The sequence below is a fragment of the Schistocerca nitens genome, chromosome 10 (genome assembly GCF_023898315.1).
Source record: "Schistocerca nitens isolate TAMUIC-IGC-003100 chromosome 10, iqSchNite1.1, whole genome shotgun sequence".
NCBI classification, from domain to species: Eukaryota; Metazoa; Arthropoda; class Insecta; order Orthoptera; family Acrididae; genus Schistocerca; species Schistocerca nitens.
The window spans coordinates 100,374,138-100,398,852 of NC_064623.1; the positions used below are offsets into that span (position 1 = coordinate 100,374,138).

A 24,715-nucleotide genomic window follows, 5' to 3' on the forward strand; every position below is an offset into this window, starting at 1 on the left:
AGGTCTGGGCTGTAAGGTGGATGGTTGATAACATCCCACTTGAAGGACTCAAGAAGGGCCGTTGTTCTGCGAGCAGAGTGAGGACGGGCGTTATCGTGCAAAAAAACGATACCGGAAGTCAGCATACCACGGCGTTTGTTCTGTATAGCCCGTCGTAACTTTTTTATTGTTTCACAGTACACGTCTTGATTAATGGTCGTACCACGTTCCATGAATTCAACCAACAACACCCCTTTTGCATCCCAAAACACCGTTGCCATCAGTTTTCTGGCAGAAAAATCTTGCGAGGCTTTTCTTGGTTTGGTAGGCGAATTTGAATGTGCCCACATCTTTGATTGTTCTTTTGTCTCAGGGTTCACGTACTTAATCCAGGTTTCGTCACCGGTCACGATTCTGTTTAACAATGGTTCTCCTTTGTCCTCATAACGTGACAGAAAGTCTAATGCAGAGGCCATTCTTTGAGTTTTGTGGTGGTCGGTAAGAATTTTGGGCACCCATCGTGCACAGAACTTACGGTAACCCAATCTTGCTGTCACTATCTCGTACAAGAGAGTCTTAGAAATCTGTGGAAAACCAGTAGACAACTCCGACATTGAGAAACATCGATTTTCACGAACTTTTGCATCAACTGTCTGAACGAGTTCGTCAGTCACCAATGATGGTCTACCACTCCTCTCTTCATCATGAACGTTTTCTCGTCCACTTTTAAATAAACGTACCCATTCACGGACAACTCCTTCACTCATAACTCTTGGTCCGTACACGGCACAAAGCTCACGATGAATAGCTGCTGCAGAATATCCTTTGGCTGTAAAAAACCTTATGACAGCACACACTTCACATTTGGCGGGGTTTTCTATTGCAGCACACATTTCAAACTGCCACAAAAACTAAACTAGCGCAGGTACGACGTTCACTTGACCACGGCTTGATGCCGACTGACCTGTTGAGTGCGTGAACACACAGATGGCGTCACTACTCCCCCCACAACCCGCACTGTGACCAATCGGAGGTTACTTTCTGAACCGCCCTCGTATTTCATTAACGAATAATTTCCACTATTTTATTCATAGAAAAAAAAACTTTTACAGTAAGTAATAATACTGTAGTTTTATTGCATTTTTGAAATCTATGTAGATAAATTAGGTTTGGAAATTAGTCATTAAAATGACACCCTTCTTGACAGAAACACATTCAGGGCCCCTCCTCAAAGCTCTACAAGGTTTTCTCCAACAGTTAATTTGACATAGCTTCAATGTCTTGACAAAAGGAAATTTTCAGATCGGCAATTGTTTGGGGCTTGTTTACATACAATCTTGATTTCAGGTAGCCCCACAAAAAGAAGTCATGAAATGATAGGTTGGGAGAGCATGTGGGCCATACATGTTCGCCTTTGCAGTTTAGGAAGTTGTTTAACATTTTAATGCAGAGAACTGACACCACAGTAACTGTTGTTCCCCTCTCTTCAGAAAAGTAAGGAACTACAATCCCTTCCTTGCAGACACCAGTGCAAGAAAAGAATAAAAGATAAATGCCATATACACTGACTGAAAAAAACTTGCAATACCAAACAATAGTTAATGTAGAGAGATGAAATTTTGGGAATACATTTGTCTAGGTAACATATTTAAGTGATTAACATTCCAGGATCAAAGTTTAATGTAAGGGCGAGATATGCAATTGCAAATGTGAAACCCTGGTATATTGATAACAAATGTAACTGCCAGAATGTTGAATGCAAGCATGCAGATGTGCATGCATTGTGTTGTACAGGTGGCAGATGTCAGTTTGTGGGATGGAGTTCCATGACTGTTGCGCTTGGTCAGTTGATACAGGGACAGTTATTGCTGATTGTGGATGATGTTGGATTTGTTGTCCAATGGTGTCCCATACACGCTCAATTGGAAACAGATCTGGTGTTGGAGCAGGCCGAGGTAACACGCCGGCACTCTGTAAAGTATGTTGGGTTACAAAAGCGGTATGTGGGCATGCATTATCCCAAGGAAAACATACCCTGGAATGCTGTTCATGAATGGCAGCAGAACTGGTCAAATCACCAGACTGATGTAGGAATATGCTGTCAGGGTGCATGGGAATCTCCTGCTGTCATACAAAATCGCACCCCAGACCATAACTCCAGGTGTAGGTCTAGTGTGCCTACCATGCAGGTAGGTTGGTTTAGGCTTCGAACTGGTCTCCTTATAACAACACACAGCCATCATTGACATGGAGGCAGAATCAGCTTTCATCAGAAAACACAACAAACCTCCATCCTGCCTTCCAATGAGCTCTCTCTTGACACCACTGAAGTCGCAAATGGCAGTGGTTTTAGGTCAGTGGAATGTACCCTACAAGGCTTCTGGCTTGGAACTGTCCTTGAAATAACTAATTTGTAACAATTTGTTGCATCACTGTGGTGCCAACTGCTGCTCAGATTGCTGCTGCAGATTGATGCTGCGGATGCAGTACCATGCGGCAGAGCCATACGCCATACCTCTTGGTAGTGCCACGTGGCTGTCTAGAGCCCGGTCTTCTTGTGACCGTACACTCTTGTAACCACTGCTGCCAGCAGTCATGTACACCGTCTACATTCCTGCCGAGTGTTATGCAATATAGGAGAAGGAAGATCCGGCTCCTCTTAGCCCTGTTATATGATCTCGTACAGTCTCAGTGAGGTGTTGATAATGGTGTCTTTGTTGCCTTAAAGGCATTCTTGACTAGTGTCAACTCACCAACCCAGTCTCGAAGATAACTAACACTTACGACTTACAGCATGTATTTAGGGCAAACCTGATTTGCATCCTCATAGTGGTGCCATTAGGGTCACTCTTAGGTGACTGATGCAAAATTTGAATCAACATCATGTTTGAGGTGTAGAAACATGTCTACCAACTGTTTTTGTCACACAACTTCTTCTTGACATTCCAGTTTTTTTCCCGCCAGTGTATATAGCACTACTGTTCCGACACTGAAGCTGAAAGCTAATGTTAAAGAAAAACTTTTTGCTAGTAATTCTTTTTGCATTCCTTAAGACAGCTGTTATTTCATGGAAAAAACATGCAAGTAAAAAATATCCTGCTGGATACTAAGATCTGTTTCTGATCTTTTTTAGTACATCCTGTTAGCTTTCAAGTTTTATAGCTTTCCATAACTATGTCTTAATATTTTAAAAATATAATGATCTTCTGCGGAAGAAATGACGACTGAGAGAATATTTTTGTCAATTAAAAGTAGTCATAAGTGCTTAACAGGTTTAGAAAAATGAATTTGCAGTGTGTAAAAGTTATAATTGAGTGATATGATACAGTAGTGAAGACGTTGAGAAGGACCAGACTTCAGCCATTGTAGATTGGGTTTTTCTGTGATTTTCTTGAACTGCTTCATACAAATATATAGTAAATGGTCCCCAACCAAGCTACACTCACTCCATAACATCCCATGCTAAAATTATTGTTAATGTGCCTTGTTTGTGGTAAAAGTTTTCATAAATAGTGAAGTATGTTCAACAAATATATTTTCAAATCATACAAAAATGTTGCTGTGTTACCATGTGGTTTTTATGTCAATTTTGTGCTGGAAACATAACATAAACTTTCACAAGGATTCAACTAATTACATTTCAGTGAGTGACAAGTGGCGTTACCAACCAAAATTGCCATGCAGCAATTAGTCATTGAGCAATGCTGTAACAACTACTCTCAAGACATAACCACTTGTCACAGTTGGAGCACATTTATGGCAATTTTTATAACAATGTTTTTCATGCAGTTTGTGCTAATGTACTTTTAGTTAATAACATAGTGTCATTAATATACGTGTTTTTGTATCAGTTAGTAGGTCACATGCCTTTTTAGACCACATAGCTCTGTGAAATATTCAATATCTAATTTTTGTGGAAAAAGTTCCTCAGTAAAACCAGACCATAGAAATTGATGAAACATAAACTACTGTCTGAATAATAAGAATTTGGAAAATATAGCCTTTTAAATAATTCCGATATTTGCCCTATGTGATAACTGTGATACAAAAGTAAATTGCAAAATGGGAATCTTTTGCAATTTATTTATTGTAGCAGTGATAGCAGAGTAGATGGAGATACTCTTCCTTGTTATGTTTCAACTTCCTTGCTTATTTTTTTTTTTCAATGAAGCTAATGCTCTTGACAAGACAATTATTATTATGCATTATTCTGCCTAGTGGCAGGACTGTGTCTTCATACAGAGAATTTCTGATGCTAGTGTTCCCTGTCTTCAGCTTCTTCCTTGAGTCTTCTGTATCTCCTTCCATCTTTCATGTCATCCAGATGTTGAATTATTCTTCTTCCTCATCGTGTAGTTCCTTTGATCTTCCCTTCAGTGACATCGTATATGTGCCCCTCGTGCCTAAGTATGTGTCTGATGCAGATGGCCTTCCTCTGAAGAATTGTATTCAGAATAGTTTTCTTTTCTCCTACTCTTCTCATTATCATTGTTTGTCAGATGACCTGTCCACTTGATCTTTTCTATTCTTCTCCAGCACCACACTTCAAAACTTTCTAGGTTTTTCCCCATTTTCCTCATGCTCCATGTCTGTGCTCCATACAGTGCAATGCTCCAGATGTAGCACTTCACAAATTTCTTCCTAATTCCAAGCTCAACTTTCTGGTCAGCAGAGTTCTCTTCTTGTTGAATGCAGTTTTGGCCATGGTGATTCTTCCTTGAATTTCAGTTGTGCAGTAGGCATCTTTTGGCAGCTATCCTCAAAAGTTTCTCCCATTTTGATATACACATCACTTCTGATTTCTTGATGTTGATTTCCATGCCATATTTCCTTCCAGGTTCTCTGCTTCATCACATGTTGCAGTTGCCTTTCATTTTTGGCAAACACTACCAGATCAATTGCGTACTTGATGGTGTTGATGAGTTGCTCCTATCCTGAAGTTTCTGCATCTTTTCAAAGCTTCTTTCACCAGCCATTCTCCATACAGGTTGAAGAGACTCAGCAATAGACAACATCCTTGTCTGACTCATCTTCGTATTTCCAAGCTGTTTGTTTCTCCATTGTTTAGTCACACCTTTACTCTTTGTTCCAGTTGACTTCTATCTCCTTAACGATGTTCATCAGTTTTGTCTAGTTGACTTTGTCAAAAGTCTGCTGCCAGTCTATAAAACAAGCACAGACTTCTTTGTTAGCAGCCAAAACTATCTCCGACAAAAACCTCACTGTACTGATGGCATCTCTGGTTCCTTTTCCTTTCCTAAATCCAAACTGGCCCTCTCCCATTACTACTTCAATTTTAGGTTTCTGCTGTCTGTGTTGACAAGACAATAAAATTTCATTTTTAGAAATTAAGGTTTCTTTAAATTAGATGAACTGTAATCTCCTTGTCATTCCAGAGGTGTGTGTGGCATACGTGGCAAAACCCTGATTATCAACCTGCCAGGCAGCACTAAAGGAGCCCAGGAGTCTCTGGAAGCAGTCGCCAAAGTCCTGCCACACGCGGTGGAGCTGGTGAGGGACAGCAAGAAGGAAGTGGAGCACGTTCACAGGAGCATGGGTGCACAGGGCGATAGCGATCCCGAGGCCGCCCCTCCCAGTGTCCACAGCAAGGTGGGTGACTTTACGTCTACACTGTCTGAAAACCGAGTCCACGAATCTTATAAACTTCTGCGAGTAATACCACAGTCTATCATGTACAGTTGCGACATTCCTTCTAATTTTTGCGACACCAGTGTGCCAAGTGGACAGTACACCACTACACTGTTGAATATGTCCTGATGAATGTGAGTAGTATTATTTATATTGATTTACAATGTTGATTGTACAAAAAAAAAAAAAAAGAAATGTACGTAGTGCAATAAATTAGAAAAGAAACAGAAAGGAGACACCAAATGTGTCATTCTGTGGGTTGCCTAAAGACCACAAGAGGTGTGAAACACATTTCAGGACTGTTTATGATTTTCTTGTAACCTATGGATATTAACTTAAGAATAACATTTGTTTAAGAACAAGAAGTAGATAGTAACTGGCAAAGTTGTGATGAATTGCAGAAAGACATTATCTATCAACATAATAACATGCAGTTTTACTTGCTACACTTCGAATCAACACATAAAACAGGAACTTGGTATTGAATGCAGTACTTACTTTATCTAATGTACAGATACACCACCATAACTGTAGCTAGAGAGAAAACTACCACGTAGATGTGGTAAAAAAAAGATCCTGTTCTCAACTCAAAAGAAACTAATTCTGCAGTTAGTGCTACATCAGAGCTGAATCTTCAGAATTCAATATACAGTTTTCTTTTGAAGAAGAAATAATTATGTGAAAAGAATTGGAAAGTCGAATTAAGTGAAACAATGAGGAAATTTTTAGACTTGATGAAAAATTGCTGTGTGTCAAAGGAAGTGCCAATCATAAGCAACAGAGATATAGGTTTCTTGTGGATGAAATCCTGCATTTATATTCTTTGACAGGAAGACACAGAAAAGAAAGAAAAACTGCTAGCTTTTAGAATAAATTAGTAGCTGGTTTGCCAGCTACAAAATGTGAGAGGGAGGGGTGCCAGGTTTACAGGCTGGGCATGGGATCCACGGGTCTTGGAACCAGCTTAAAGTGGTGCAGGCTGAAGGTGTGAAGGGCAGGGCAGATAGGATGGAGGAAGGGGAAATTATTGGGTGGAGAGTGTGGGAACATTGGGGTAAAGGAGATTGAGGCCCAGGAGGGTTACAGGAATCAAGGATATTTTGTAACGCTAACTCATATCATATAAATCAGAAAAGCTAGTTGTGGAGGGAAAGACGCAGGATGTGAAGCAGCCATTGAAATCATTTGTGCTCAGCTGCATGTTTCATGGCTGGGTGGTCAACATTGTTCTTGAATGAGATTTTCACTCTGCAGCGAAGTGTGCGCTGATATGAAACTTCCTGGCAGATTAAAACTGTGTGCTGGACCAAGACTCGAACTCGGAACCTTTGCCTTTCGCGGGCAAGTGCTCTACCAACTGAGCTACCCAAGCATGACTCACGCCCTGTTCTCACAGCTTTACTTCTGCCGGTATCTCGTCTCCTACCTTCCAAACTTCACAGAAGCTCTCCTGCGAACCTTGCAGAACTAGCACTCCTGAAAGAAAGTATAGAGCACTTGACCGCGAGAGGCAAAGGTCCCGAGTTCGAGTCTCGGTCTGGCACACAGTTTTAGTCTGCCAGGAAGTTTCAACATTTTTCTTGGAATCTGGCAGTGACCCTTCATTTTGGTGGACAGCTGATTGGTTGTCATATCCACATAAAAGGCTGTGCATTTATTGCATTGGAGTTGGTATATGACATTGCTGCTTACGCAGGTGGCCTGGCCTCAAATGGGGTAGGATAGTCCTGTGACAGGACTGGAGTAGAAAGTGCTGGGTGGGTGGATTGGGCAGGTCTTGCACCAGGGTCTTCCACAGGGCTACAGTCCCTGTGGCAAGTGGTTGGGAATTGGAGTGGCGTAAGGATGGACAAGGATGTTGTGTTGTGGGTGGCAGAACTCCACTTTAGGAGTGGTGGAAAGAATCTCAGGTAGGACGTGTCTCATTTTAACGCATGATGATCAAGCCCTGCCAAAGGATATGGTTCAGTTGTCCCAGTTCAGATTGATATTGAGTGACAAGGGGCCGCTCCTGTGTAGCTGATTCTTTGGGGTGGTGGGAGGTTTAGCATGTGTGGGGATATGGCACCCTGTTTGCGGACTGTGTTTGGAGGGGGGGGGGGGAGGTGGTGGTTAGTGCCTCCCACCGAACCACTAGCTCCCCACCCACAACCCTGCTTCCTGCCTATATCTCCAACTATCCACCACACTTGACACAACTCCGACCACCACATTAGTCCACCTGCCAAACTAGAATCACCGCAGTGAGTGTCGTGACGGTGTATGTTAGAGTGTGGTAGTACTGTCTAGATTGCAATAAGAGTGGTAGTCATAAAGTTTTAATTACCACCTGGAAGAACTCGTACTGTGACTTTGAAACTTCGTGATAGTATTACTTGGTCTCTACATACTCATCCTTCAATGCTACGAATTGTTTCCCAATGATTGGAGTCTTGCTAGAGACTTCAGTTGTAGAAGTATGCAGTTTGACTACAGCTGAAACACTGCACCTCAAAAATGACCTTGTCATTACTGAAAATGCCTACCACCCAATGCTTTCTTCATCCAAGCAGTGAGGAAGAAGTCACTGGCTGCTATGTCAGGAGAATACAGGGGGGCGAGGGTCAATCTGAGAGGTTAAAAGAGTAGCATGTGTGACTGTGTCCTGCACATAATCATCTGAGGCATTGACATGGAGAACTCCCTCCCTCACACCACCCCCAGCTGCCTCTCCCGTCCCCTACCCCCGTACCACAGCTTCCTGGAACACTTCATCTTAACAGCCATCCATAACACTGTCAGGAGAGATTGGTGTAGAAGTGATGGTTTGCCTCTTAAGAGTGTAGTGTGTTAGCACCATACTGTGAAGGTCCCTAAAAGTATGCAGCATTAACTTGTCTGAAGAAGGTTGGGTTGTTGCCTTTCTTGGCAGTAGTGAATCCACATACTTTTGTGGTGTCACCGCCAGACACCACACTTGCTAGGTGGTAGCCTTTAAATCAGCCGCAGTCCATTAGTATACGCCGGAACCGCGTGTCGCCACTGTCAGTAATTGCAGACCGAGCGCCACCACACGGCAGGTCTAGAGAGACTTACTAGCACTCGCCCCAGTTGTACAGCCGACGTTCATAGCAATGGTTCACTGACAAATACGCTCTCATTTGCCGAGACGATAGTTAGCATAGCCTTCAGCTACATTTGCTACGACCTAGCAAGGTGCCGTATTCAATTGATATTTATTATGTGAAGCATGTATCATCAAGAGCGATATTCTACAATTGTGGATTAAAGTTAAGTATTACATCATCTACGTACTTTATTTGCAATTCTCAAGATATTGTCCTGTTCCAGACCTCACGCCAGTCAGCGTGTAATTAAACGCGTGCATTTCGGCCTCCTCTAGAAAAACAGTGTTGGCTCTTCTGCCAACACTGCAACTTTCATTGCTTGTGTCATGCGAATAACATAGTCGGTGAGAACGTCGTAAAATGAGTGCCATGTCCCAAGTCTTAACACTTCTCTCCTAGTTTATTAAAAGAATGTTATTGTTAAAACCAAAAAGTTTTTGCAAGGGTATGGCCTCTAAAAAATCATCTTCAGTCAGCCTATACACACTTAGAAACATAAGATACCATTATTTAAAAGTTTGGACAAATTAATTCGTGGTATCTGTAATACTCCAAAAAGGTATAATTGCAGCAAATACTTTATAAAAAGGTTCCTAGAAGTAAAAAATCATAAAAACAAAACATACTGTTATGAACATAAATATTGTCATGTTTTTTATCGTATATTTTAGTGTCATAGAATCACCAATTGAAAGTCACATAACAACAGATCTGTCAAAAATTTACAGAATTAAACGGTGTTGCAATGTAACTAAAGGGTTGATCAGCTGATGTCCATTTGAAAAAGGGACCCAGTGATATGCAGTCTAGTATGTGAAAGATATTTGGGTAATTAATCGTAACATGAAACACAACACTATGATTTTGTATGATTATTTGATGCCAAGGAACCTTTCTTAAAAGCATTTGCTTCAGTGACAACTTCCGTAAGAAATTTGGATAACAAGATTTTAACTGTAGAAGCTCTAGAACTGTTCACTTGTACAAGGTGAATAAAAAAGAAAGAACAAATTTTACAGACGAACTATAAAAGATAGAAACACATTGTGCATGTCACTGGATAGAAGGAGGTCCAAAGTTGTGACACAACTCCACAGTTATTTGTTTGTAGCAACATGGTGGCTGCACCACAAGACAAGTCATTCTGTGTATTGGAATTTGCATGAAGTCAGTCCTTGTTCAAGTGCAATGTCCATTCTGCCTTCGATTCAGCAAGAAGCCGTCTCTACATAAGTAAATTTATGAGTGGGATATAAAATTCCTAGAATTTGGTTGCATATGCAGAGGGAAGAGCACTGGGCGGCCATGCACATCTGATAAAAATGTCAAGCATATCTGAAATGCCTTCACATGGAGCTCTTGGAAGTCCACAAGATGAGCAGACCAGGAACTTCATACTTCCTCAATCAGCAGTGTGCTGTGCTCTGAAATGAACCCTATGTATGGAGCCTTACAAGTTGCAGTTACTGCAGCAGTTGTGTCCAGGTGACCATAAAGCCTTGTATGAATTTTTCATTTCAGTGCTCCAGGATATGGCAGAGAACACCTTTCCCAAATGACTCATCTTTTCAGATGAACTGATATTTCCTCTATGGGGTAAAGTAAACCACCATAATGTAAGAATTTGGGGGTCACAAAATCCTGGCATTGTTATTGAGCTTGCAGGAGACTCACTGAACCTGTATATGTCTTGTGCCATTTCTGTTTAAAAGTTTAGGGACCTTTCTATTTTGTGGAGGAAACTGTCACAGGAATGTCATATCTGGACATGCTGCAAAATTGTTTGTTTCCTCTATTTCACAAAGATTCCAGTGATGTAATTTTTATACATGATGGTGGCCTGCATCTCTTTCATTTTGTGGTGTGACATCGTCTTAACAACACCAACCCACAACATTGGATTGGAAGAGGCTAACAAGAAGAGCTTGTTCATTGCTTTAACCTCCCAGATCACTGCTTCAAACCTTGTGATCTTTTTTGGTGGGGATATATAAAAGACAGTCTTTGTTCCACCTATGGCAGCTACTCTTCAAAAGCTAAGAAATCAAACTGTGAAGTTGTTGATTCAGTACTCAGAGACCTGTTGTTATGCATGTGGAATGAAGTGGACTACAGTTTTGATGTTTGTCGAACAGCACTTGATGCTCATGTTGAGTGTATGTATGAACATAAAACTTTGAACTTTCCTCTATCCAATGATGTGTGCAATGTGTTCCTATCTTTTATAGTTTGTGAGTAATAAACAATTGAAATCTGTCCTTTTCTTTATGAATGACCCTGTATGTTTCTGTTTCTTGATGGGTTGACTGAAGATAATCTTTTGTCTCAAATGAGCCTCAACACTAAATATACAGCTAAGGGCAGTGGTAAACAAATTAGCAAGAAAGCGAGCAGCTAACATTAATTGGAGACTTAAGTAGTGAGCACATGTGAGTATTTCTTGGAATACCTGATGAGTATGGCTTTGTCAGCCATCAAAATGTTGTGCAAAGAAAATGGAATATCTGTCTGGCAGAATTTCTGGAAATATACCTTCTAACATTTGCTCTGAGAAAGCTACAAAATTAAATACTTCTTTTTCCTTACAATTTATGTAGTCCTGGCCATAAGACTATTCTGAGAAGATTGATTGAAGAAAGACATACCCACATTTCTAGAATTTGTAAGTTGATAAAAAATCTTTTGACAGTATTGACTGGAATACACTCTTCAAAATTTGGAGTGTGGTATGACTAAAATGCGATGAATGAAAGGTTATCTACCATTTTAACAGAAACCAGACAGCAGTGATAACAGTTGAAGGACATGCATGAAAGGGGAGCACTAATTGGGATGAGAATAAGGCCGGGTTGTTGCCTATCCCCCATATTATTCGGTCTGTAAATAGAGGAGGCAATAAAGGAAACCAAGGAAAAATCCCTGGGAGAAGAAATAAGAACTTTGAGATTTGCCAATAAAGGACATGTAATATCAGTTGAATGGGATGGATAAAGTCTTGAAAAGAGGTTATTTTTAATGCGAACGTAAATAAAAGTGAAACGAGGGTAATGGAGAGTAGTTTAATTAACTCAGGCGGTGCTGAGGTATTAGATTGGGAGATGAGATATGTTTTACTAGTTGGGCAAGAAAATAGCTGACAGTGGCAGAAGTAAAAGAGAGATAGAATGTGAACTGACAAATGCAAGAAAAGCTTTCCTGTGAAAGTGAACTGAATTAATGGCGTGTGTAAATTTGTATGTTTGGGAGACTTTCCAGAAAGTGTTTGTCTGGAAGTGAATTTTATGCAACGAACAAGATAATAGCATCTTTTGAAATGTGTTATGGAAGAGTGATGAAGATTAGGTGGGCAGATTGTGTAAGTAATGAAGAGGTAATGAATCAAATTCAAGAGAGAAGAGCTTTATGGTAAAAAATGACTGAAAGAACTAACAAGTTGGTAGGACACATTCTGAAGCATCAACGGGTAATTAATTTGGTAATGGGGGGGGGGGGGGGGGAGCAGATAGTAAAAACTGTAAAGGGGAACCAAGGCTTGCATACGAAAAGTGGATATAAGAGAGAGATTGTTATGAAGAGCCATGTCAAAGCAGTCTTTGAACTGAATATTGTCATCACCCTCCCTACAATAGTTTATTCACTCGATCAAGAATCCTGAAAAGTGTAAATAATTTATGTTTAATTCAACTGAACAATTTTAGCTGTGCCGATGCTAATGTAGTGCAGCAAAAATGTCTGAGGAAGGAAGTGACACAGTGAAAAAATATTCTTACCACTCATCTTTTTGTGGCTCCTTGATGAAGTTGAGGCTCACAGAAACAATTGACGTATAGGCGGTATGTTGTTGGTCTATAATTTAGAAACAAAAGCTTTGTTGATAAGGTGTATACTTCCATTCATTTATTGCCTTCACTTCACACATCACATTTCATGTTTCCACAAGACTGTAAAAATTAATAATTTTTCATTATTGATTGTTGCAGCACTAAAGGCTTGACAGAGTTGCTCCAAATGAAAGTTTAATTTCATTTCAGAACCTTTTTCTAAGTAATTTATCACATCAGTTTGTTAATACAGTTGCATTTGTCATGACATGAAATAATTTCGCAAAGGTTCTAAACATAAATTGTGAAATGTGGATTGACTAACATGCCAGTCTTCACCAATTACAAACTGCTACTTCCAACAGATGCAATGATCCACTTTCAACTAACTGTGCACACCATGCCTGCCATATTTGCACATGCTGACAGGACCAAATTTATTAATGTGTAACAGGTGTTTACGATCATAGAAATATAAACTGTGAATTAGACTTAATGAGATCTGAATAACGACTCGTACATTGCTGTGTATGAAAACTGCATTGTTTTTGTAACTTTTTTATTTATTATGTTTCTATTTGATGTTAAAATGTAAGGGTGACTTTTTCCTGGGGCCTTTCAAGTTCTGAAATTTTAATATAAAAAAAGTTCTTGTCAAATAATATGAAAAAGGAAACATTAGTCTTAGTAAAGTAGCGCCAATGGCCTAGCCGCAGTAGTAACACTTATTCCCGCCAGATCACGCGAGTGTTACGGAAATGCTTCAGGAACTCGGGTGGGAGTCTCTAGACGAAAGGAGGCGTTCTTTTCGTGAATCGCTACTGAGGAAATTTAGAGAACCAACATTTGAGGCTGACTGCAGCACAATTTTACTGCTGCCAACTTACATTTCACGGAACGACCACAAAGCTAAGATAAGAGAGATTAGGGCTCGTACAGAGGCATATAGGCAGTCATTTTTCCACCATTCTGTTTGGGAGTGGAACATGGAGAGAAGATGCTAGTTGTGGTACGAAGTACCCTCTGCCATGCACTGTATGGTGGATTGTGAAGTATGTATCTAGATGTAGATGTAGATGTAGATGAGCGTGGATGTGCTGAGTGCTGTTGGTAAGGGGTGTTGCACTCGGCTCTTGTGAGGCCAGTTGAGGAGCTAGTTGACTGAGAAGTAGTGGCTCCAGTCATGAAAGCTGACAAGAGCTGGAATAACAGTGTGCTGACCACATCCCTTTCATATCTGCTTCCAGTGACACCTTTTGACTTAGGATAATGTGCAATTGGTCAGTACCATTGGACCTTCTGAGGCCTGTTCGGATGGAGTTTATTTTTAATTTAGTTTAGTATCAGTAAATTACTTCATTGTATCAAAATCTTACACAAAATCAAGTACCACATAATTCCCAACTACAGTGGCAATGAAATACTCGTAAGAAAAGATCATAGGGACAGATTCAATTTGGATTAGAGAGCCAAAACTTGAGTTTACTACAAGATACATCAGTAACAACATAATTTAAATCTAACTGTTTGTGCTTACAGGTGGATGTGTCAAAAGTAGCACTGCGACCCCGCAAGTCGACGTGGCCGCTGCTCACTGTGCCTGATGCCCAGTGGAAGGTTCTGGCACTCTGTCCGACACCTGCAGATCCAGAGTGCCTCCCTCTCACAGCACGGCTATTGGGCCGCGTGTTGGCAACTGAAGTGACTTCTAGTGATCCTCTTCCACCGTTTCCTGCTTCCATTAAAGACGGGTATGCTGCCATCAGTTCAGATGGAGCTGGCAGGCGTGAAGTTGTCGGCAGTTCAGAGGCTGGAGTCACGGTAAGTTATTTTGTGTCAAAAAATAGAGTTTTTTTAATCTCTTCTATGTTATTCTAGAGTACCAAGAAAAGTTATGAGCTCTCCACATCTTTGCTGCTGTTAAAACTTCTTTTGTATAAAGATGTGGTTGCCGAAACTCTTCTGTTCCTGATGTTTTGTCCAGAACTGTCGTGGACATCTTCAGAGGCATTGCTTGTATGTTGAGTCTTGCCGACTGACAGGCCCGACATCTGAGAGCAACATATATACTGTAGAAAAAAGGAACCTGGCTGGAGTTACACATGATAAGGAGAGATGATCTTTGTGAAAGATAAAACTTAACTATTGATTGTTGTCTTGTCAAAGATAAAGAACTGTTTAGTGATTTTGCAGAGCCACTGTCCATAAGTTGTTAAGTTTCATGTTTTCTTCTTTCCTATAAAAATATCCCTATATTTATATTAGGTCTATATTTATATTAGGTCTACAACTTTGCTTCCACCGTTTCACAGTAGCGGCAATTGGGGTTCAAGTGGTTGGTCATAGGTGTAATAATTCTTCAGGCTTTCTCATTGAAGTTAATGATTTACAAGCCATGCGTAAACCCAAAAACTTTAAATTGCAAAAACGATAAGAGGTGTGTGTTCTATTAAGTAAATACAATTTTTATTTCAAACAAAATAACTGCAATTTTTAAAGCAATTTTATTATTACATGTAAGCTTATACCTTAAATTAGATTTTCCCTGAAACTCTGATTGCTATCAGTTCTGAGTTTTAACCAGCTTTCTGTACCTATTGTTAAGTCAGCTCAGCTGCTTTCTTAGGAGCACATTGGACAGTCGCCCTTGTCTTAAGAGACAGTTCCACTTAACAGCTGTGCCTCATTTACAGGTGGATGGTGTCTTCTTGAAACCTGGCCAGGTAGTGCGTGTGAACACAGGAGCCCCCGTGCCTTCAGGAGCCGACTGTGTAGTGCAGGTGGAGGATGTGGACCTGGTCCGCTCCTCAGCTGACGGAACCACCGAGCTGGAGGTGGAGATAAAGGTGGCACCGAAGCCGGGGCAGGACATCAGGTGAGCCTACTCTCCTGACCTCTTGAAATCTCACGTTCATTTGAGGTTCTGACTTTGCTTGAGCTAAAATTATTGGCAACAGATTTTGTTACAAATTACAATATCTAATTTCTTTGTTTTTCTAGCTCATAAGTAAATTTCTAAATAATTAATAATTTTGATTACGAAGTTAACAGATGCAGCATTTAATAAAACTGTTGCTTGCGCATTTTTGTTATAAACTTATCACTCACAGCTGATATGTAGTTGTTACCATGAATATTGCTAATGTCACATTGTCAAAATCGTGTGTCAGTTGAGAGTACATACATTTTTTTTCTGATTCGGTATAGACTCGAATATTCCAGGGGGAGAGTACAATCAGTATTGTCTTTTGTTTTATATTACACATGTAAAAATGCTACTTTAACAGAACACATGGAATCCATTAAGTTCTCGTATTCCACACTTATTGTGTTGGGCAGGTCTCCAGAATGCTCTGACATGTCTACTGTAACTTTGGAAGCACCACGTGTTTATGAATATGGTCAGACTGCGCAACTGATACTTGTCAGAAGTGAACCTGGAGCTCCATGTTAGACAATAAAGTATGTCATTACAAAAACTATTAACAACAATGTTACAAATCTGTGACTACCTCTCCAGGCACCATCTCACTTGTTCGCAGTTCAGGCTGAAAGAACTGTTGTCTAACAAGTGTCATTCTAGCAGGCATTTGAACTTTTAATTTCAAAGCCATGGATTGTATGGGATGTCTATGAAGTTCCGCTACCATTCCAAAAAATTTTAATGTAGAAACTATTACAGATAGAGCATTGTGATTTGTTGTAAAACAGTGTGCTGCACTCCAAGTTTTGTTCTGTTATACCACACTTTCATTGTATGCCCCACTTGTAGCTTGTAGAACATAAAGACAATTTTCGTATTGCGCCCGCCTATAAGTCACGATTGCAGAATTGACAATTCTGTGTGTGAAGGGGAGCAGTGTCACTGAAAAGTGTGGTCTACATGTGAGCCTTAAAGTAATGTTGCAAAAAGAAGTCAAGTGGTATAACATCAAGAGAGAGAGGGTGCCACGAAATGGGAACATCACGACTGATCCATCTGTTGGGAAATGTATGATTCAATGCACCCTGTATGTTCAGTCTCTAATGTATGGTTGCGCCATAACAATGGAAAATGATGGATGGCTGCAATTATTCTATCTGTGATAGCAAGAACTCTTAAAGGACGTCGAGGAAAACATTTCCTGTTACGAGTTTCTCTGCAAAGGAAAATGGGCCTGTCAGCCTATTGTGCATTAGGATCCATCAAACATTAAGCATTCACATGTGTTATAAAAGTTTACAGAGCCCCAAATCATAATGTTGTGACAATTCACATGTTCAGGAGTGTGGAATGTTGCTTCATTTGAAAACAGGTAGTTTCTTAGGTAGTCATTGACAGCATCTGTGGAGGGCAGTGGGGAACACCCAAATGTGTTCTGTGGGTGACAATCATATGGCTGCAATGCTTGGACCATTTGCAGTTTGTACACATAAATACATAACCACTTATGTAACACTTCATTGACAGTTGATCTCACTTCCTGCAATTCACCTGATGCTCGGTGAATTCACTTCCGGAGGTTAGTTGAAATGCATCATGTGAACTGTCAACACGTGCTCAAGATGCAGGGACATGGACTTTGAGGAAAGCCTTTGACACTGCCTGTCCCTTTAAAAGTTTTTAAACCATCCCACTGTACTTGATTTTGCTGGTGGTGCCATCTCATTCTGGCATTTATAATTCCACAGTGCCACTGTCACAGATTTGGGTTGTGCATAGCAGATGAAAAATTGAGCTTTCTCCTAGTATGTTGCCATTTTTATGCACTACAGGTAAAATTTGTGGCAGAGGAGAAAAGAATAAAATTTGAGATCTACTAAACATCTTGCAAAACCACAGTTCTTTACCTCTAATAATTTCCGAGTTACTGAATAGATAAAAAAACCTACTCACCAAGCAGCAGGAAAACACACACATATAAAAGTTAAGGAAATGTGCAAGCTTTCAGAGCCAGTGGCTCCTCCTCTGGGGAGAAGGGTTGAAAGGGAAAGAAGAAAGATGAAGAGAAAGGGTTGGCGAGGTTTAAGAAATAGGGAGAATTTGAAAATGCTGCCCCCAGCCCCAGATTAGGGTAGACTTACCTAATCTGATGAGAAGGAAAGACCTGCTAACTTGATAACATTGTGAACAGTTACTGGGGGATGAAAACTGTCAACTGATACTGTGAAATGTTATTGAGAAGCATTTTCTTACATATGTTTCTCTAATACATTGAAGTACCGAAGAAACTGGTGTAGGAATGGGTATTCAGATACAGAGGTATGTAAACAGGCAGAATATGGTGCTGTGGTCGACAACATCTATACAAGACAACAAGTGTTTGGCACAGTTGTTAGATCAGTTACTGCTGCTTCAATGGCAGGTTATCAAGATTTAAGTGAGTTTGAATGTGGTGTTATGGTCGGCGCATGAGCAAAAGGCACAGCATCTCCGAGGCAGCGATGAAGTGGGGGTTTTCCCATACGACCATTTCACGAGTTTACCATGGATATCAGAATCCGGTAAAATATCAAATCTCTGACATTGTTGCGGCCAGAAAAAGATCATGCAAGAACTGGATCAATGATGACTGAAGAGAATCATTATGACTGAAGAGAATCATTATGACTGAAGAGAATCGTTCAACATGACAGAAGTGTAACCCTTCCGCAAAGTGCTGCAGATTTCAATACTGGGCCATCAAAAAGTGCCAGTGTGTGAACCATTCAACAAAACATCATCGGTATGGGCTTTCAGAGCCAAAGGCTCACTCGTGTACCCTTGATGACTGCGCGACACAAAGCTCTATGCCTCACCTGGGCCTGCCAACACTGACATTGGACTGTCGATGACTGGAAACATGTTGCCTGGTGGGAAGAGACTCATTCCAAATTGTATCGAGCTGATAGAGGTGTAGGAGACAACCTGATGAATCCATGGACCCTGCATGTCAGCGGGGTACTGTTCAAGCTGGTGGAGACTCTGCAGAGGTGTGGAGTGTGTGCAGTTGGAGTCGTATGGGACCTCTGATACCTCTTGATTCAAATCTAACAGGTGACATTTACATAAGCATCCAGTCTGATCACCTGCGTCCATTCGTGTCCATTGTGCATTGCAACGGACTTGGGCAATTCCAGTAGGACAATGCGAGAGCCCACACATTAGAAATTGCTACAGAGTGTCTCCAGGAACACTCCTCTGAGTTTAAACACTTCTGCCGGCCACCAAATCCCCCAGACATGAACATTATTGAACACATTTGGGATGCCTTGCAATGTGCTGTTCAGAAGAGATCTCCACCCCGTCGTACTCTTATGTATTTATGGACAGCCCTGCAGAACTCATGGTGTCAATTCCCTGCAGCATTTCTTCAGACATTAGTCATGTCCATCACGTCATGTTGCGGCACTTCTGCGTGTCGTGGGTGCCCTACATGATATTAGGCATGTGTACCAGTTCCTCTCGCTCTTCAGTGTATTTTGCCTTTCTTTGTTGTGAGGAAACCACCACATGACTTATGTATTTTTATAAGCCCTTTATTGTTCTTCTAAACCTTAAATGCAGACATATTTGAGTCTAATATGGAAAAAGAGTGAAGTAAACAAAGGAATTTTTGTAGAAGATTTCATGAGCACTGAATTGTGAGCTTTATTTACGTTTTCATAGTGAGTGTTTGACTTTGCTTTTCCCACCAGGCCACTGGGAAGCGACATCGAGACAGGGCAAACGGTTATTGCCGCAGGCACGGAGATCGGCCCTGCTGAACTGGGGCTGATGGCTACTGTTGGAGCCACCACGGTTTCAGTCCACAGGTGAGGCCACAATATAATATAATAGTTTAGTTGCCAATTGACTACAGTTAGTTCTTTTGGTCCAGTTATTAAGAGGTGAAGACTTCAGAATACTTTTGTACAAAAACGTTATTTTCAGCAGTACTGTTTTGAAGAGCATTGAATGGGAACTGGACATGTTAAAAAATAGACCCCCCCCCCCCTCCACACACACACACACACACACACACACACACACACACACATACACACACACACAGTGAAACGTAATATTCTCCAAACAGCACACAATACAGATTTTATTCTTCGCATTATATTCAGAAACTAGTTGTAGTTTTTGAGAGCATGAAATTTTGTTAAAAAACTTACACTAACTTGCTTGGTCGGAGGTGTCCTTTATTGAAAATTATTTAACACATTTTGTTCCTTTACTGCAGAGAGTGTATGGGTGAATGTCTTGGAATGGTGTTGCATTCTTATGATTTAATAAATGACTTTACAGCAAATATCTCTTTCCCAACATTTGTGATTTATTAGTAGCTTTGGAATATTATAACTAGTCATTAACTGAAAATGGACTCACAGAAAACTGATCTGACCTTAAATTATTCTCTGTGCAACTAACTCACTACACAGTCACAGCTGTGGTCTCTTAAATACTACGACTACTACTATATAAATAATTCTAAGTATTATTAGACTTTGCTTTCTGTGTTACTTGCAGTGAAAAAGAATTAACACAAATAATTTCACATGGTGACAACATCTAGATCAAGAACTATATAAATATGTTTCCAAATAACAGTTTTCTCGGTTTAAAAGTTTCTGTGTTAAATGTTGCAAAGTAAGTCTCTTTAACATTACTGTACAACATAGTGCAGAAGTATTTAATTATTTTAATTGATACCATTTACAGAAGGTTGGTGTTGTAGTCACATTATTTGTTGCAGCTAATTTTTTATGAACCACATTAAAGATGTTATCTACAGAACTTTTTACTATTTCAATAATCATACTTGATGTTACTAGGTGTTTTTTCTACAACTTTGTATTTGTTAATTTTACAAAACTGTACTACTTCAGTGAAATAGCATTCTGAATTAGGAATTATCATTTTAACAAAATAGAAGTGTGCATACATGACATTTCAAACTTACATTTTTGTCCATGAAACAGCATTACTAACTTGTCATTTCCAGCACATTTAATTATTCCAAATGATATAAGACAAAGAATAGTAACTGTGAGATGAATAAACACAAATATAAATATAAGAGAATATGATAAAAGATATTATATATTGATATATCTAAAAACAAAGATGATGTGACTTACCAAATGAAAGCGCTGGCAGGTCGATAGACGCACAAACAAACACAAGTGGTCTTTAAATATGTCTGCTTGTGTCTGTATATGTGTGGATGGATATGTGTGTGTGTGCAAGTGTATACCCGTCCTTTTTTCCCCCTAAGGTAAGTCTTTCCGCTCCCGGGATTGGAATGACTCCTTACCCTCTCCCTTAAAACCCACATCCTTTCGTCTTTCCCTCTCCTTCCCTCTTTCCTGATGAGGCAACAATTTGTTGCGAAAGCTTGAATTTTGTGTGTATGTTTGTGTTTGTTTGTGCGTCTATCGACCTGCCAGTGCTTTCATTTGGTAAGTCACATCATCTTTGTTTTTAGATATATTTTTCCCACGTGGAATGTTTCCCTCTATTATATTAATATTATATATTGAGTAATACGTTGTAGACTGTGTATCCCGTAATACGTTAATAGTTGTGTATCGTAATGATTAATAATGAGATGTATTGTAAACTTCATCATTTGAGTCTTGATCAGTTATATTATAACATACAACTCTCACACACGTGACATCTGTCATCACTAGCCACTCAGGCCTGACTGATGTGAACAGTGATCTTGGCAGGGGTGGGTAGTGGATGTACAGAAGAGGTGTGGGGCAGGGAGGCAGAGGGAAAACAGGGTGAGAGTGGGGAAGATGCTGTAGTGCTGCCTGTGGAAACATCCGGGCTGTGGCAGGGATGGAATGATTGGCTGCTGGATGTGGCATTGAGAGGCTGTTCTGAGAGAGAGAGAGAGAGAGAGAGAGAGAGAGAGAGAGAGAGAGAGAGAGAGAGGAGGGGGGGGGATGAGAAGAGAGAAACATAGAAGGGGAAAGTGTTATGCAGGTGTGCTAGGAAGACTGAAGGTGTGGGTAAGATTGGAATGTAAGTAGGGAAGGTGATAGAGGCAGGTGGCAGACAGGAACTAAGGAAGGTTGAGACCAGGAGGGTTACGGGAATGGAGGATATGCTGCAGGGAGACTTTCCATGTACACAGCTGATTAAAGCTGGTGTCGATGGGAAGAATATGGATGATGAGCTGTGAAACAGTCTTGGAAGTGGAGCACACCAAGTTGCACAACATGCTTGGCAACTGTGTGGTCCAGTTGTCTCTTAGTCATAGTCGGCAGTGGCCATTCTTGATGACAGAAAGCTTATTAGTAGCCTTGTCCACATAGAATGTCACACAATGGTTGTAGCTAAGTTGATACACCATACTACTGTTACTTCATCCCAGATTTTCCATTGTTTAATATTATTTTGGGGTATTTTAGAAATGATTCGGTCTTCCTCTTCTATTGTTATGAAGTTTTGTGAGCTTTAGTTGACAGAAAAACTTAAGTCATATGATGTTCTCTTTGATTTTCAGGCAGCACAACAGGATAGTTAGATGTTTATTGAAGAAAAAAAAATGGAATTTTGCATGATGCTCAATGTCGTCAGATGCTTTAAATTTTGTTTATATTTGAGTCTTTATTGAAATGACTTTGGTCGTTATTTTTATTCAGTCATTCATTTAAACTTCCCCCATGAACCATGGACCTTGCCGTTGGTTGGGAGGCTTGCGTGCCTCAGCGATACAGATGGCCGTACTGTAGGTGCAACCACAACAGAGGGTTATCTGTTGAGAGGCCAGACAAACATGTGGTTCCTGAAGAGGGGCAGCAGCCTTTTCAGTAGTTGCAGGGGCAACAGTCTGGATGATTGACTGATCTGGCCTTGTAACATTAACCAAAACGGCCTTGCTGTGCTGGTACTGCGAACGGCTGAAAGCAAGGGGAAACTACAGCCGTGATTTTTCCCGAGGACATGCACCTTTACTGTATGATTAAATGATGATGGCGTCCTCTTGGGTAAAATATTCCGGAGGTAAAATAGTCCCCCATTCGGATCTCCGGGCGGGGTCTACTCAAGAGGACGTCGTTATCAGGAGAAAGAAAACTGGCGTTCTACGGATCGGAGCGTGGAATGTCAGATCCCTTAATCGGGCAGGTAGGTTAGAAAATTTAAAAAGGGAAATGGATAGGTTAAAGTTAGATATAGTGGGAATTAGTGAAGTTCGGTGGCAGGAGGAACAAGACTTTTGGTCAGGTGATTACAGGGTTATAAATACAAAATCAAATAGGGGTAATGCAGGAGTAGATTTAATAATGAATAAAAAAATAGGAGTGCGGGTTAGCTACTACAAACAGCATAGTGAACGCATTATTGTGGCCAAGATAGACACAAAGCCCATGCCTACTACAGTAGTACAAGTTTATATGCCAACTAGCTCTGCAGATGATGAAGAAATAGATGAAATGTGTGACGAGATAAAAGAAATTATTCAGGTAGTGAAGGGAGACGAAAATTTAATAGTCATGGGTGACTGGAATTCGTCAGTAGGAAAAGGGAGAGAAGGAAACATAGTAGGTGAATATGGATTGGGGGGAAGAAATGAAAGAGGAAGCCGCCTTGTAGAATTTTGCACAGAGCATAACTTAATCATAGCTAACACTTGGTTCAAGAATCATAAAAGAAGGTTGTATACCTTGAAGAATCCTGGAGATACTAAAAGGTATCAGATAGATTATATAATGGTAAGACAGAGATTTAGGAACCAGGTTTTAAATTGTAAGACATTTCCAGGGGCAGATGTGGATTCTGACCACAATCTATTGGTTATGAACTGCAGGTTGAAACTGAAGAAACTGCAAAAAGATGGGAATTTAAGGAGATGGGACCTGGATAAACTGAAAGAACCAGAGGTTGTAGAGAGTTTCAGGGAGAGCATAAGGGAACAATTGACAGGAATGGGGGAAAGAAATACAGTAGAAGAAGAATGGGTAGCTCTGAGGGATGAAGTAGTGAAGGCAGCAGAGGATCAAGTAGGTAAAAAGACGAGGGCTAATAGAAATCCTTGGGTAACAGAAGAAATATTGAATTTAATTGATGAAAGGAGAAAATATAAAAATGCAGTAAATGAAGCAGGCAAAAAGGAATACAAACGTCTCAAAAATGAGATCGACAGGAAGTGCAAAATGGCTAAGCAGGGATGGCTAGAGGACAAATGTAAGGATGTAGAGGCTTGTCTCACTAGGGGTAAGATAGATACTGCCTACAGGAAAATTAAAGAGACCTTTGGAGAGAAGAGAACCACTTGTATGAATATCATGAGCTCAGATGGCAACCCAGTTCTAAGCAAAGAAGGGAAGGCAGAAAGATGGAAGGAGTATATAGAGGGTTTATGCAAGGGCGATGTACTTGAGGACAATATTATGGAAATGGAAGAGGATGTAGGTGAAGATGAAATGGGAGATAAGATACTGCGTGAAGAGTTTGACAGAGCACTGAAAGACCTGAGTCGAAACAAGGCCCCGGGAGTAGACAACATTCCATTAGAACTACTGATGGCCTTGGGAGAGCCAGTCATGAGGAAACTCTACCATCTGGTGAGCAAGATGTATGAGACAGGCGAAATACCCACAGACTTCAAGAAGAATATAATAATTCCAACCCCCAAAGAACGCAGGTGCTGACAGATGTGAAAATTACCGAACTATCAGTTTAATAAGTCACAGCTGCAAAATACTAACGCGAATTCTTTACAGACGAATGGAAAAACTGGTAGAAGCGGACCTCGGGGAAGATCAGTTTGGATTCCGTAGAAATGTTGGAACACGTGAGGCAATACTAACCTTACGACTTATCTTAGAAGAAAGATTAAGAAAAGGCAAACGTACGTTTCTAGCATTTGTAGACTTAGAGAAAGCTTTTGACAACGTTAACTGGAATACTCTCTTTCAAATTCTGAAGGTGGCAGGGGTGAAATACAGGGAGCGAAAGGCTATTTACAATTTGTACAGAAACCAGATGGCAGTTATAAGAGTCGAGGGACATGAAAGGGAAGCAGTCGTTGGGAAAGGAGTGAGACAGGGTTGTAGCCTCTGCCCGATGTTATTCAATCTGTATATTGAGCAAGCAGTAAAGGAAACAAAAGAAAAATTTGGAGTAGGTATTAAAATTCATGGAGAAGAAGTAAAAACTTTGAGGTTCGCTGATGACATTGTAATTCTGTCAGA

General features: G+C 40.4%; 1 protein-coding gene across 1 annotated transcript in view; it reads left to right on the forward strand.

Annotated features, from left to right (window-relative positions):
- The window catches only part of LOC126209770 (gephyrin), a 133,964-nt gene that overhangs the window by 80,353 nt on the left and 28,896 nt on the right, over positions 1-24,715 (forward strand). The window contains exons 4-7 of the mRNA XM_049938896.1: positions 5,376-5,589; positions 14,096-14,377; positions 15,250-15,431; positions 19,214-19,330. Of these exons, the coding sequence (XP_049794853.1) occupies positions 5,376-5,589; positions 14,096-14,377; positions 15,250-15,431; positions 19,214-19,330 (795 nt within the window). The remainder of the gene's footprint in view (positions 1-5,375; positions 5,590-14,095; positions 14,378-15,249; positions 15,432-19,213; positions 19,331-24,715) is intronic.